At 29.9% G+C, this 15,266-nt stretch overlaps 2 protein-coding genes across 16 annotated transcripts; both read left to right on the forward strand.

Annotated features, from left to right (window-relative positions):
* Positions 1-4,585: 4,585 nt before the first annotated feature.
* Positions 4,586-6,779, forward strand: LOC145006348 (uncharacterized). Its single transcript, XM_078965436.1, has 7 exons — positions 4,586-5,012; positions 5,120-5,267; positions 5,572-5,661; positions 6,000-6,054; positions 6,161-6,283; positions 6,369-6,425; positions 6,506-6,779. Exons 1-7 carry the CDS (start codon positions 4,942-4,944, stop codon positions 6,628-6,630), a joined length of 669 nt encoding a protein of 222 aa, XP_078821562.1. The 5' UTR covers positions 4,586-4,941; the 3' UTR covers positions 6,631-6,779.
* Positions 6,780-9,467: 2,688 nt separating this feature from the next.
* On the forward strand, positions 9,468-14,146 carry LOC145005021 (polyphosphatidylinositol phosphatase). Of its 15 annotated transcripts, XM_078964064.1 has the most exons (13): positions 9,477-9,586; positions 10,005-10,084; positions 10,541-10,621; positions 10,714-10,827; positions 10,938-11,104; positions 11,189-11,302; positions 11,417-11,557; positions 11,648-11,770; positions 11,934-12,145; positions 12,241-12,384; positions 12,567-12,787; positions 12,872-13,130; positions 13,792-14,146. In XM_078964064.1, the coding sequence occupies exons 7-13, from the start codon at positions 11,482-11,484 to the stop codon at positions 13,948-13,950; spliced, it is 1,194 nt and encodes a 397-aa protein (XP_078820190.1). In that variant the 5' UTR covers positions 9,477-9,586; positions 10,005-10,084; positions 10,541-10,621; positions 10,714-10,827; positions 10,938-11,104; positions 11,189-11,302; positions 11,417-11,481; the 3' UTR covers positions 13,951-14,146. The 15 variants fall into 15 exon arrangements, with proteins under 15 accessions (XP_078820186.1, XP_078820195.1, XP_078820184.1 ...); XM_078964061.1 differs by having other exon boundaries at positions 10,922-11,302; XM_078964057.1 differs by having other exon boundaries at positions 10,938-11,302.
* The last annotated feature ends 1,120 nt before the right edge of the window (positions 14,147-15,266 follow it).

Genomic DNA, 15,266 nt, shown 5'->3' on the forward strand with positions numbered 1-15,266 from the left:
ACAAGATAAAATTTACTACAAAATGTGTGGCAAATTGTTAAACCAATTACAAAAGTCGGGTACCTGGTTAATTAAAACTATTCAGTTCATAGGTTAGGTAAAGTACCCAAATTTATGATCTTGATGGTTTAAACAGTTAACCTTTGGAATTTTCATTATCTAAAACTTAATCATAATCTAGTCCAAAATATGAGTTTTAACAATTTTAACAAATGTTACGTACATATAAGTTTACAACCATATCACTCTGTAAAGTTTAATAATTTCAATTTCTAAAATCAACTTTTGATTAATAGGTATCTTAAGTTAATGTTATGGGTTAGGATGTAAGTAGTAATAACACAACAAACCTTATATTTATAATAAAACATATAGTCTCACGATATAATTTTCAGATCATATATGTCAATAGTAAAAGTATAAATATTTATTTCAGATCATATATGTCAATAGTAAAAGTATAAATATTTTGAAAAATAAATGGTTCCGAGGTCAGGTAATCATGAGAGTATAACTATAATGCCATAATCATTCTAAGGCGTAAATTTTGTTTAGAAAAACCCTTACCATTTATCTATTCAAAACTCGTCTCAAAAAGATAAAAACTTGTCTCAAAAAGATAGGTTTGTGTATTTTTGTCATCCTTACATCAAATTCATTTAGATAATCACATGTTGGTCCAATGGGCCATTTCATAAGTCTTTAAGGTTCAATATTGTGAATATTCAAAACTTTAGGGTTCCAACTATATGTATAATTATTAAGTAAATGAATAGTTTTTTTTGTTACATATAATATAAATTGTAATTTTGTAGTTATTTTGAATTAATTTTTTTTTCACATGTTATTTTATGAGTTTTTTTATTTATTTATTAAATTTCACATAATATTTTAATTTAATAATTACAATAAATGTAATAATAGACTTGACTTCTAATTTCAAAATTTCTAAATTAAAGTTCATTATTTATTTTTTGTTTATTTATTTAAATTTAAAAGATAAAAAATCATTTCAATTTTAATAATTCATTATTTTCTTATTTTCTTGTAAATTCAAAGTTTTTAAATATTTAGACCTTTATATATAATTTTTTATAATTAAACCATATAATATACGAATCTTACAACTAGATAATTGATATTTATACATCTAATATTTTAAGGAAACAACACCACATATAAAAGGATAGTTTGGTTAAGTGTCCCATGAAGATTAGTTTGATCAAAATGTATGGTGGTTTGGATTTTGTTCGGTAAAGATGTTTCTTCGTAGGGATGAGGGTGGGTCCAAACCCGAACCAGTAGACCCGGACCCGGGAACCGGTTAACGATATTTTGTAGGATTGAAAACCAGGTCAGTATATAGGAACCGGTTCCGGGTAAGGTACAGGGTAAAGTGGGTTTAGAACCGGAAAAACCGTCAAATCCGAATTTTTTTGGTTATTACTTAGTGGTTGAACTTTGAAAATTTTCAACTTTGATATCCTAACATTGGGGGACTGTAAGTCATTGAATATTTAACCAAAAATGACAAAATTATAATTTAAAATCATGCACAAACTTTAAACTACATGTTGCAAAAAACAGCATAATAATCCGACTTCAAACAAATTAGATATGCATTTTTAAAACTTTACAAAATATAAAAATAAAGCTGAAAAACAGAAAATTCACAGCTTTGATATCCCGACTTTAGGGGACTGTAAGTCAATGAATGTGAAACCAAAAATGACAAAAATATAGTTTAAAATCATGTACAAACTCTAATACACGTTGAAAAAAACCTCATGTTAATCCGACTTCAAACAAATTCGATATATGCGTTTTTAAAATTTCACAAAATATAAGAATAAAGCTACAAAACAGAAAACTCACAGCTTTGGTATCCTAACTTTGGGGAATGTAAATCAATGAATATGAAATTAAAATGACAAAATTATAGTCTAAAATCATGTATAAACTCTATGCTACACTTTGGAGAAAACCACATGTTATTCCGACATCAAACGAATTAGATATGCATATTTTAAAACATTCACATAATACAAAAAAAAATCTGAAAAACATAAAATGTTTGGCTTTGATATTCCGACTTTGAAGGACTGTAAGTCAATGACTATGAACTCAAAAATGACAAAATTATAGTCTAAAATCATGTACAAACTATAAACTACACTCTGAAAAACATCATGTTAATCCAACTTTAAACGAATGAGATATGATTGTTTAAAACTTTTCATAGAAACCGGTTCCGGTTCTTAAATCCGGTTTACCTGGACCCAAAGGACCCAAAACACGGATTATTCGGAACCCGGATAAAACCATTTTTTAAACCCGGGACCCGGAGCGGTTCTACATGTTCCGATCCGATTCCGATTCTGGTCCGATTTTCCGATTCTAAATCTCATGACTACTTCGTCGTATTGAATAAAATCAAACTTTGGACGGACCTACCTAACATTATTAGAATAGGAAGGAGGTCGGGGGTCCCTCCAATAAAATCACAAATTTGAGTGTTTTTTCTAATTACTTAAATTTATATTTTTTATTTTTAATATTATTTTACCAATAAGATCAATTTTGAATCTTTTCTAATTAATCAAATGAATACTTTTTTTTTGTTACTAAATGCGCCCATTCTTCCCATCAACGTTCAAAAACTCCGTTGTTTTTTTATTTATAAATCAGTTTATTTTATTTATCTTTTTTTGATGTCTGATCGCTTTTTATTTTCTTGTTTTATGTTTAATAGATGAATAATTTAGATAGTGATTTATGATTTGATTTTTCGTATGTGCTTTTAATTTTTGCCCTTTTGTTATTTTTTAAGTGTTTTATGCAATTTTAAGTTGGTGCGTAGTGGGTATAAACTATTAAGTGGGCTATGAGTTATTGAGAATGTGGTCATACAGTAGCGAACTATTTAGGGGCTATGCGTTATTGAATTGTCGGTATCATTTCAATAAACACAATATTTCTCATAGTTTTCGGGTTTATGGATTAAAAAAAGTAATCATGTGAATTTATGATCGCCCATGCAAGTGAACATATATTCCCGTCAATCTTTGTCAATCTTCTTGTTATTCGATATGAAATATATCTCCAAGTATATTGAAGCACTGTAGACAATATATAAAGCTTACAATATAGTGGGAATCGTTTCAGAATGTGTGGAATAATTTAGTTGATTCATTATTGTAGCCATCATATTTGAAAATTTATGCATACCTCAAAACAATAATGACAAATTATTCGGGTATTATTTCAATCAAGTGTTCTCAATTATCTCAATCGAGCATGGCTGGATGCTAACCATTTATTTATTTCATTTTTGAGGTGTTCTTGATTATCGCAATCCTGTTTGGTTGGATAAATACATGGAATTGTTTGTATCCTTTTGGATTAACAAAAATATATATTTTTACAGTCACATTAATAATAGAGTTGCAAGTCAAAATGTATAGTTAAAAAACTACTTAGATTCACAACATGCCAACTTAGATAGATTTTGAACCATGTGATTGAAATCTGGAAATTTTGGACTACAAGCAATAGTTTTTCTCTTGGTCATAGTGAAGAGTATCGACATCATATTTGGTTGGATTTACATACAAGGTATTAATTAGGTGTTCTGAAGAGCATGCAATGATTGAAGATGACTTTTTAAATAACATAAGCCACTCGCTGAATTTCTTTGGAGCAAGTTTTGCGACATTTGAATATTGGCTTACAATGCTGGACAATAGTTTTTTCATTGCTAAAAAAATAGGGTGTAATCGTTCATCTAAACAAAAAATGGATCTACAAATCTACAATGGCCTTGGTCCGCAAGACATCCTAAATCACACAATTATAGTTATCACCCAGGTTCACAGTTGTCATTATATGAATGTTGATTTACTATCACAATGTAATGTAATGATGATTGAGAAAACATGTATATATTGAATGCCACCATTTCATCATGTTATATAATAATTGTAATATTTAGAGGGTTCATTTGTATAAAAATCAATAAAAGTAAAATTAGATTTTATTAGTATTATTTATTTGAATGTTATTACTACTACTACTAATAATAATAATGTTACTATTATTATTAACTACTATTACTAATAATCTAATAACTACTGCTATAAAAGAAAATTCAACAAAATTTAATAATAACGAAGCATTGTGTCAACAAATAGGATGCGGGTTGGAAACGGTACTAACATAATTTTTTCAATTAATATTTAAAATAGTCAATTTTAAGTATACTCAAATAATCCCACAATCGATGCAAATATAACCTCGTCTTACTTTGTTAAAAAATACTACTAACATTTAATAAATTTGAATTAAATCAATTGACCTCAGAAATAATATAGTTTTATATTTTGATGGTATATAATTTAAAATAAAGTTAATATGGATATGGATTTATAATATAAAATAAAGTTAATATGGATAAGGATTTATAATAAAATAATCAAAAGTTATACTATTACTATGTAGAGTAAAAGTTAAATATAGTAAATCAGAAGGGTATAAATGAAAAGTTTAGTAAATTTAAGGATTGGTTAACACAATTGACATGCGCGAATCTTGATACAATTTCAAGAACCGTTTCGTTGGTTGATAGTAGCCTAGTAATATAGCAAATTAGCAGCTCCCTTGGGTCCATGTTCGTGTAGATGGGAATAAATCAAGTTTAATTTGCATATGGAACTGGAATCGATCCCCTCCCCCGCGTGGAATCTTGTTGTTATGTCGGTGTCAACACCCGTTGACGGAGTCTAGTCAAACGACAGCGTTGACGACACCAGCAGGCAGCACTGCTTACTTTAGGAATCCTGCTTTCTTACTTCTTCTTCACTTCCATTTCGATCACACACTTGCATTGACATTACCCTTCCAACTCTCTACTCATCAAGTTTCCAGAACTAACCTCCATCGATCATGGGTTCCATTAACAACGACACTGGTGGTGGTGATGGGGAAGATAGGATTGATGCTCTTGGAAGGCTCTTGTAAGTAATCGATTTTCTTAATGTCAGCTTCATTTTTTGTATTTCTTTGACATTCTGATTTAAAAATTAGTTCATTCGATTTGGAATTAATTGGTTATACAAATCAGAACCCGTATCCTGCGACATATGGCTTCTGACCTGAACTTAAAGATGAGGAGTGATGGGTATGTCAAGGTTCAAGATCTATTGAGACTTAACATGAAGACAGCCGCTAATGTTCCAATAACTTCTCATACTTTTGATGATATTAAGGAGGTAACTCCCATCTCTCTACTCACTGTTTTTATCTTTCCAATGTTCCAGTAACTTCTCATACTTTTGATGATATTATATTTTTTCCATGTTCATGTTTTGTAAGTGTACGTTTTTATTTGTGGGGATGGTGAAAGGATTCTTACTAGGAGAACTATTGACATTAATTATTGTAAATGTTTTGGTCTTATTTATTTTATATTTATTTGTGGGCTCTACCACACTTGTCAGTTTTTTTTTTTTTTTGTTTGTCATGTGTTCTAATTCTTCTTTTGATTTTCATCTGGTTGTAATTAATATACGTTAGGCTGTCAGATTGGATAACAAGCAGCGGTTTAGCTTGCTTGAAGAAAATGGGGAGCTTTTGGTTCGTGCAAACCAAGGTCATACACTCATGGTAATGCATACTTCCATCAGTTCATTATGATGCAAAAAGTAGCAACGTACTATCATTGATTTTTTATTATTATTTCATTTCTTCTTATTACAACATTGCAATTTGAAAAAAAACCTACCCGATTATAGCAATATCATACAAATATTAAATATAAAACATTTTTACTAGTATAATTAGGTAAATTTTTAAAAATATAATAATATATTTTTTTATTTTGAAAGTACAATGGTGTAATAGAAAGAAATGGAAGCATGATGCTAGCTATAATATACAATTAAATGAAAGCATGTTGCTATTTCTTGCGTTCTCTCATAAAAGTTATACTATCCGATTGGCAGTTGGTTGAAACTAAAAGTTTACTTAAACCCATCCTCTCACCTGAAGAATATCCTGGTAATCACATTCTACTTATCACACATTTTACAATTTAGTCTCTTTTTCTTCCTTTGTTCATCGTTTTTTTTTTGTGTGTGTGTATGTGTGTGTTATTATTGTCCAGTTTGTATACATGGAACCTACAAAGAGAAGTTAAATTCAATCTTGGAAAGTGGTCTTAAACGCATGAAAAGGTTACATGTACATTTCTCTTTTGGATTACCAACCGATAATGAAGTAATTAGTGGTAAATTTCTCCGTTTTTGCATATATTTTTTTGAACGGGAAAATATAAATGTTGGTGATAAAATTTGAAAAAATCATTTTTGCAGGGACGAGGAGGGATGTCAACATCTTGATCTACCTTGATATTAGGAAAGCCATCAAAGGTACTCACTTTTTCAAGTCAAGATAAAATTACGTATTTGCCCTCTCATTGATAGAAAGTATTTGGGTGGGATTTTTTCAGGGGGGATGAAGCTTTACATATCGGACAACAAGGTGATCTTAACAGAAGGTTTTGAGGGTGTTGTCCCTGTCAAGTATTTTGAGAGGATAGAGTCATGGCCATATAGGAAGCTTATACCTTTTTAATACACTCTCATCATCAACTGAAGTAAGCATCATGATTTTGAAATTTGTACATGTCGAATATATCTCAAAAGAAGGATGTTTTATTGGTTTACACGTTTTGTTCTGTTTGTGTTATTTAATATAATATGAGAACACATAAAGTTTTGATCTTTTATCTTGTTCGAAATAAAGGGGTGAAATAAACATAAATTTTGATCTTGATGCAAGATAACTTTTAGTAGAAAATTGTGTGATAGTACTTGAAAGTTAGAAGGATAAGAATGATCAAATGGTTGTTAAACCAATCACAAAAGTAAGGTACAAAGGGATATAGCAATAGCTATTTGCTAAAATGATTATGTTTGAAAGACAAATATATCAAGATAACGCATATTTTCAATGTTTATCATAAAATAACCACCTAACTGGCAGTGACCTTGAATGACTTTTTCGAACATTAAAATTGCGAATTTTTATTATTTTTGCAAGGTTAATATATTTTTCGCAAGGATGAAATAATCTTGAAATTGGTTAACATAAATATTTCTTACAAATATAAACAAAATAAATTGTAGCAAAATGAAATGGTTAAGGTGTATGGTTTCTAAGAACATTGTTGTGGCTTCAAATCCTAAAAAAAACCTTAAACATGAAAGTCCCATGGTCTTTGTTGGATTTTGAACTCACAAATTAAGCCATTAGCTCACAAAGAAACTCCAAAAGTATCTACCATAATAAATGTAGGGTTTTTTTTGTCACATGTCCCCTTCTTATTCATTTGGATACATGACATTTTCTAGAATTTTTAAATTTTCTATTTTCCACTTGTCATTTTATTGTATTTTTCATTTTATTAAATTAAAAATCCACATTTAATATGTAAGGTAATATATATGTAAGTATTTATTAGAAATAGTTTATATATGTAATGTATTCAATACATTAAAGTTTCATTAATTTTAATAGTTCAAAATTTTTCTTATTTTTCTTATAAATTCAAACTATTCAAATTATTAAAATTTCATATTTATTTTTTTAATTAAATTCATGTAATACATGGGTCTCACACCTAGTTTGAATCAAAGAACAAACCAAAATCTATGAGTACAAACCCACTACCATTGTCATGTTGCATGTTTTTGAGTCGAACACAAGCAATAGCAACAATAACAACACATCGTAGAAATCCCATTAAAAAGATATTGAAGAAATTAGATATCGACAATCATGTCTCCATAAAAAAGCATGTACGTATCTCAATTCATGGAAGGTAGTTCCTAAGATCTACTTTTTTTTTTTTTAAATAATAATAATAATACAAGAAATATATGTAAAAAAATAAGGACCTACCTTATTATTTTTAAATGATCTATCTTTTAATCTTTGGCAAAAAAAAAAAACAACCTTATTTTATATATTCCGATCCACATGAATAAACCAAATGCTTCTATCCACTTAAAATTTATTCATATGCAATAACTGAATCTAGTTAAAGTTCAACAAAAAACGATAAAAGCTTCATCAAAACTTGATCACCGATCGATATATCCAAATATTTGTTGCCTCATTCTGTTCTCGTCGACTTAACCGATCTGTCTCACATTCCAATTGTCTGTTGTCCGACTGTTGTTCGGCCATGACATCGCCCACCGTCACCCCTCCCTAGGTGCCACCACTTCCTACCCTTTTCCCATCGCCTCCAGCAGCCCACCCTCTTGTAGTCTCGACTTATATTTTTTACTCTTTCATTTCTTTTTAGTTTCAGTTACATAAGGAACCATATGTTTTTTTAGTTCTAGATTCGCTGTTATAAAAAAGAAGGTGGGTGTGGAACGATTATATTACATACAATCACCTTCTATATCTGTAAAATGAGAACCAGTAAACGAGACAAACAAAAAAAAGAGCAAATCAAAAAGAGCACTAAGACATAAGTCAAGGAAAAATCATAACAAGAGTATAAGTATATGCATCCGATAACCAGTAAATGAGTTGAACACAAGCAAAACCATCAAATGAATGACATAATCATAAAAGGGTGTTGGTGTTTGTATTCCCCATAATTCATAAAATTCCTCCGATCACCATCTTTTTGGTTATTTTATTATCTTTAAAACTTTTTTTGATTAGATATAATTTGTCTTTTTGTTATTTTTTGTTTTATATTTTTGTTGTCTATTATTATTATTATTATTATTATTATTATTATTTTAAAAAATTGATTTGATTAGATGTCTCTTTAATAGTCTGAATGAGAAAAATAATATATAAATAGTCCGAACAGAAAAATAACACAAAATATTTGAAACAGAAAAACAACACAATGACAGTTAAAACGAAAAAGAGTAACACACTAATAGTCAAAATGAAAATAAAAATAACATGAAAATAATCTGAACTAAAGAAAATATATTTTTAATGTTAATAACAATAATAATAATAATAATAATAATAATAATAATAATAATAATAATAATAATAATAATTAATGAAAACAAAAAAATAACAAAAATAAATAAAAAATACAAAGATAGTCCAAACAAAAAAATAATATTATTTATTTATTAAAAATATTAAAAACAAAAAAATTAATAAATAGAGAAAAATACGAAAAGAGAAGTAGAAAAGGAAATTTGAGGGTGAAAAAAAGGCAGAATTTCGTATATATCCCTGCTAAACATCTAAATATCGTATTTATCCGACCTAAACTTAAAATATCGTATTTGCCCTCCTTAAATATTTTTAATATCTTATTTACCAAAATCTATTTTTCTGATAACTTTTATTGATTTATAATTATTTTTCATAATTTTAAATTATTATAATTAAAGGAACTTAATAAATGGATAATAATGCCCCTAGTCTAATTTCCAGTACATATCAATCGCGTTGATGATTGCAGGCTCCATATGGCATCACAGCTTCAGCTATGATTCAGAATTCAGGTATTCATCAAACGCACTAAACATTCAATCAGGTAGAATGCGAATTCCTTTTTTAAGGTTCCTAATTTCAATCGTTCAATTCCTTTATGCGATTGACTAGAATTAACATGAATATAGTTTCAATTGTTCAACTTCTTTCATGTCTATCTCGAGTATACTATCCCTAAGTTTAATCAATTGTTTATTTCTTTATGATTTTGTTTAAACTTGTACATTCTTGAAATTGAAATAAGTAGATTGGCCTTCAGAGTCTTGCTCAACGAGCTGCAAAACAGTTTAATTGACAAATAGAGCTAACAAATAACCTACTGATTGTATCCAATTACATGTCTGTTGATCACGCATTCTCAGGTTTTAAGTTATTCATCCGTTGTAATCATGAATTGAGTATTGAATTCACAAATGAAACCATAAATTAACCTGATAATTGTTCTTATTGCAACAAGGAAGAGGCGAGAAGGGATGAAAAGAAGGTCGACTTTGTGCATTTTTTGATCGACGAGATCTTCTGCGATCGCAGAAGCCATCAGGTAAGGGGTTTATGTGATAGAGAGTAAGGGTATTCTTGTTCATTTAGTTATTTTTTTCAATCTTAATGATTTTAAATTGTAAAAAATAATTATTAAATAGTAAAATCTATTTAAAAATTAGATTTGGGTAAATATTAAATTTTAAAATATTAAGAAGGACAAATATGTATATACGAAATTCTCTGCAAAAAACAGACTCCATCATAAAAACTCATCTGTGATACCATTTTTTTATTTTGGACAAACACAACGCAAGCAAATCAACTTGGTTAATAAGAAAAAGAGAAATTAAATTAGTATTTTTTAACTTTTAACAGATTTACAAAAACAAATAAATTTTAACAAAAGAATTAAATCCATTCTGTTTTTACAGCCAAACTTTTTAACAGATTTAAATTCATTCATATTTCAATTTCAATGAGTTTCATGATTCCGATTCCTTCCAAAAAATCGCAGCAACCTTGTATCCTCAAGGAACGTAGCTTCATCGAAATATCCATAAACAGCATCACCTTTCATCTCTGCAATTCAATTAAGGTTCAAATTGATGTTTAATTAACCAAAGCAACTCGTAAAATACCCAATTTTTTTACCTAAAATCTCGAGAATTATCACTGTCTTCAACTCAGGCATTAGCCGTAGATCTGCTCGACGTGTTTCCTCCTCCTTTAATTAGGAGTTTAGGACTCTGGCGAGGATGTGGAGGATCCTCACGAGCGCATTGCAACGGAGGCACTCTTAAGGTAAATTTCTTAAACCCCATTTATAGTTTCGAGTTTCGAGTTTTCCCATTGGAGTTGTTCTTGTTTACCTGTTAATTGAATAATTTAAGCTCAGTTTGTAAATCTTACAGCTTCAAGATGTTGCACTCTGAGTTTTCTCGTAGTAGACGTAGTAGACATAGGGCTCAAAAAGTCAAAATTATCAAGTCGGATTGATAACTCACAGGGATTCTACTTTTGGGAGATCTGTTGTTATGCATATAAGGAAAAGTTGCATTCCACATTGAGCTTGCAACAAGTTAGAAATCATGTTGTCATACGGCAATAAAGATCTAGTCTATAAATTTTGTTTTTTGGAGTTTGAAACTATTTTTGATTGCAGTTCTTTGTCCTGCAACCTATATGTCATTTAAATTTTGCCTGCCAAATCGTTGTAAAGAATCTTCAAACATCAGCAAGACATTATCATATGGGGATCTAAGCCTAGCAAATTCATGTAGGGAATTTCAATCATGTTAATGAGTGTAGTCTGTATAGAGAAAATGATTACTGTTTATTGTGTGAGCTTGGATATTTTACTGACAATCAAACTTGTATGATATTTCTGCAGACAAGTCATAGTGGATACATAACAGTGTTGTTTTGGGAACAAAGCTCCTTCAAGGATCTTTAGGGATGATAGTGTGCTTTGGATGGCGACAGTTTCTTTTGTTTGTGACACTTGTTTTCTTTCTAACACATTTTCTCTCAGGTTCTTATCTTCTTTCATCTGTTTTTTAGCAGTTAAATCATCCTCATAAACCTTTTCACCATAAATAACCAAAATCCTTTGTTCTCTTAGTTATGGAGTTGCATCAAGACTCAAATGTTAAAGATCCACACCAAAAGAAACAAAAGAAATTTAACCATCTTGTTCTTGGACCCCCTGCTGGTGAAGGTCTGCCAAATCGTTTGCAATGCAAAGGTATTTTCAACAACCTTTAGAATTACTAAAAAACCTATTACTGACAATCATCATTATATCCTATCAATTTCCAGATGTTTTTTAGGCAAGTTTTCAAGCTATTCCGTTTCCTAAGTTTCATCATCAAGGGCATTTTGGTAATTTTTACACATTTTTCTTGTAGGTACCAAGGCTCTTAACAAGATCCAAATATCAGCATCCTCCAACATTTCAAATGGTGGTGGTGGTGTTTCTTTTGTTACAATTTTCACGGTTTATAACTCTAGTGTTGATGATGTCAAATCAAGGGATGCTGCAACCATTGTGGGAAGAGTTTCATACAACAAGGTGGAAAGGTCAATGGCAGTCTTGAATACATTCATAAATTTTATACAGGTACATCTCTAAAACCATGATGTCATCAACAAAAAAAAAAAAAAAAAAACTAAAAGTATATAATGTTGTGATTATTATTATTATTATTTTTACAGCTGTCAATGCCTGAAAGCAACATGGTCATCTTAACTGATCCAGCATCCAGGCTTCCACTAAAGAGAAACAGGGTGACTGTATATTCAGTTCAAGGTGAATACTCACGCGACAAGTTGATGCTTCAAAGAATCAGGTCTTACATTGTAAGAAGAGCACCCACCCTGCATGCCTATTTTCTATAATCAGGGGCATTTACGTCTTTTGCATAGATAGACAAGAGATTATTGAGATTTGAGAAGCAGTCCCAATGCCCCCTTTTTTGGGTGCCATTTTGTCTCATTGTCATCATCTGTCACTGTTACCGACTGTTTTCTACTTCTTGCAGGCTTTTCTAGAGAAAAAGCTTGAAGACCATTCACGGGAACCAACCCAAAAAATTACTAATTTTATTTTCACGGATTCAGACATAGCAGTAGTTGATGACGTGGCACAAATATTTAACAAATATGAAAACTTCCATTTGGCACTCACTTTTCGTAACAACAAACAGCAGCCTTTAAATTCAGGGTTCATAGCAGTCAGGGGTACCCCTGATGGAATTTTAAGGTATGTATGTTTAAAAACAGCATCTTTATTAAAAAGAAAAAAATTTGCTGAATAATGGCTAATGAGACCTTCTGAAAAATATAGGGCAAAGGTTTTCTTGGAGGAAGTTTTGAATGTTTATGTTACAAAATACATGAAAGCTTCACGAATGCTTGGAGATCAACTTGCTCTTTATTGGGTTGTAAAATCTCATACTTCATTTGATGAAAAAACATTTAATAAAGCAGAACCTTTTCTTGAGGAAATTGGTGGGGCCTCTGTGCTCTTCTTGCCTTGTTTGGTTTACAACTGGACCCCACCCGAAGGTGCTGGTCAGTTTCATGGCATGCCCTTGAATGTAAAGGTAATAACTAATAAGTAATAACACTCCCTTTATACCATCTTACTTTCATTTCTTTCTATTTTTGTTTTTTTAAAACATTCTACTTTAGAAAATCCATCAAGTTATAGACTTTTTTTTTTTTTCTTGTTAGAACATTATATTTTGAAAAACCTATCCTGAAAAGTTGTTTTGTATTTGAATGACATTGCTATGATTAGGTAAAAAGTTCAAAGTAATAGTGTTATAATAAACAAGTTGATGGAAGTACATTGCTATTTATTGCATTTAATCCAAAAGTGAAAAGAAAAACAGTACTTAATACACGAATCAAAGATTTTGGGAAAAAAAGTGCCAAAGTATAATAATTCTTTTCACACTTGCATACTATATAGGAAATAGGATCCTATTTTACATTTTCACAAGAAAGATGTTAAATTTGAAATGAAAAATCAAGTATAATAGAAATTTTAATTTTCCAACAAATCTTTTGTTGGATAGGTTGAAATTGTGGGAATTTTTTATTACATATTCCTTTATGTACCAACAATTTTTTTTTTGGCCAGTCTACCTCATGTTTACAGTATTAATAACTAGTATGCAAAAGACATGAATGCCCTTTTTTATCCACATCATAATTCATAAAGAAAACCCTAAAAAGCAAGTTGATTTGATCTTTTTTTAGGTGGTTCATTTCAAGGGATCAAGGAAACGGCTTATGCTCGAGTCTTGGGATTTCTTCAAGTCTTCTTCTTCATCTACTGAGGATCATGATGTATCAGTATCAGTATCAGACATGTTGTGCCTTGTATTAAGTAGTGGACGAACAAAGTATGATTTTTAAACAACAAAAACAACAAAATTAAGGATTTTTTTTAATAGAGGAATCTCATCCTTTTGTTTTGGTGTTATTTAAGTTTGATTTGGTTGTTTATATGGATTTTTGTGGTGTGGTTTTTTTTGATTAATTAATTTATTATGTATGAATATTTGATTTATTTTAGTTAAATGAGTTAAAAGGTTGTGTTGTTTTGCTTAAAGGTCCACAACCACAAGATAGGATTATACTAAAAGGGACATGGTAGTGAGTGGTTCAGGTTCGACATAGGACCAATCTATTCTACACCCAGTTGGTATCCATTAACCATTATTTCTTTATAAACACAAACCGAAAAGGATTTCTCAAATAAAAGAATTTGATATTCTTTTAGTGTGAAATGCAAGGGATGGTAATATACTTTTATTTATTTGGTTATTCTAAAATGTCATTATTATGATATTATTTTACTTTTAACTTTTTTAACCAACCTATTGTTTTTTTTGAAAAGATAAAATTGCAAGAATGGTCCCTATGGTATGTTGAAAATTGTCATTTGTGATTTCAATGATGCGGCGTATTTTTTTTTAATTTTTTTTTTTTAAAATTTTTGTTATGCCAATCTCATTGTTTATTCTTTTTATAATGTTTTGAAAATTGATTTTTTTAGTTAAACTGGTCTAATGACGGTCGATCCGTAATTGCACATATAACGCATGTCCTTCAAGGTTTATATATCACTCAAAAACTAAGCAACATAAAACCCTATAATTTAATGTATATTATCATTCTTTCCAAAAGCCATGGACAAACTGAAAAACACTAAACAAATACTTATAAATATGGAAGAATGTAGAAACTAGAACAACATGCATGCTAAATATTCACAAACAGACCGAGAAGAGATCATAATAGATCTCCATTTTAGTATGGAATAAATGGGAACTGAGATGCAATATTTATACATGTACGAAGCCTTATTTGTTTTTTAGGTCAAACAACTAGTATTTATATCCATTGAATTCATATAACATAATGTATCAGGTAGAAAGTATTAAAATATCTATAAGTGGCCACTGTGGGCGTAGCCGATCATCTTGATCATGTGAACTACATATATTGATCGTGTTCTTTGTTTTTCGTTTTGAATTATTACTCTGTGTGAAATCGTCTATCGTTTGTTCAAATGTTTAAACACTAATAATGAGAGCTCCAAAAAGTAGGATGGTGATGAGTGATGACAACCATCCATGTGGAAAACATGGAAACTAGATTTATCCCTAGAGCATCTTTCTCTCCAAGTTTACCCGTTACATTATCATTTATGGAATGTTAAAATATAC

The sequence above is a fragment of the Lactuca saligna genome, chromosome 7 (genome assembly GCF_052625555.1).
Source record: "Lactuca saligna cultivar CGN05327 chromosome 7, ASM5262555v1, whole genome shotgun sequence".
NCBI classification, from domain to species: Eukaryota; Viridiplantae; Streptophyta; class Magnoliopsida; order Asterales; family Asteraceae; genus Lactuca; species Lactuca saligna.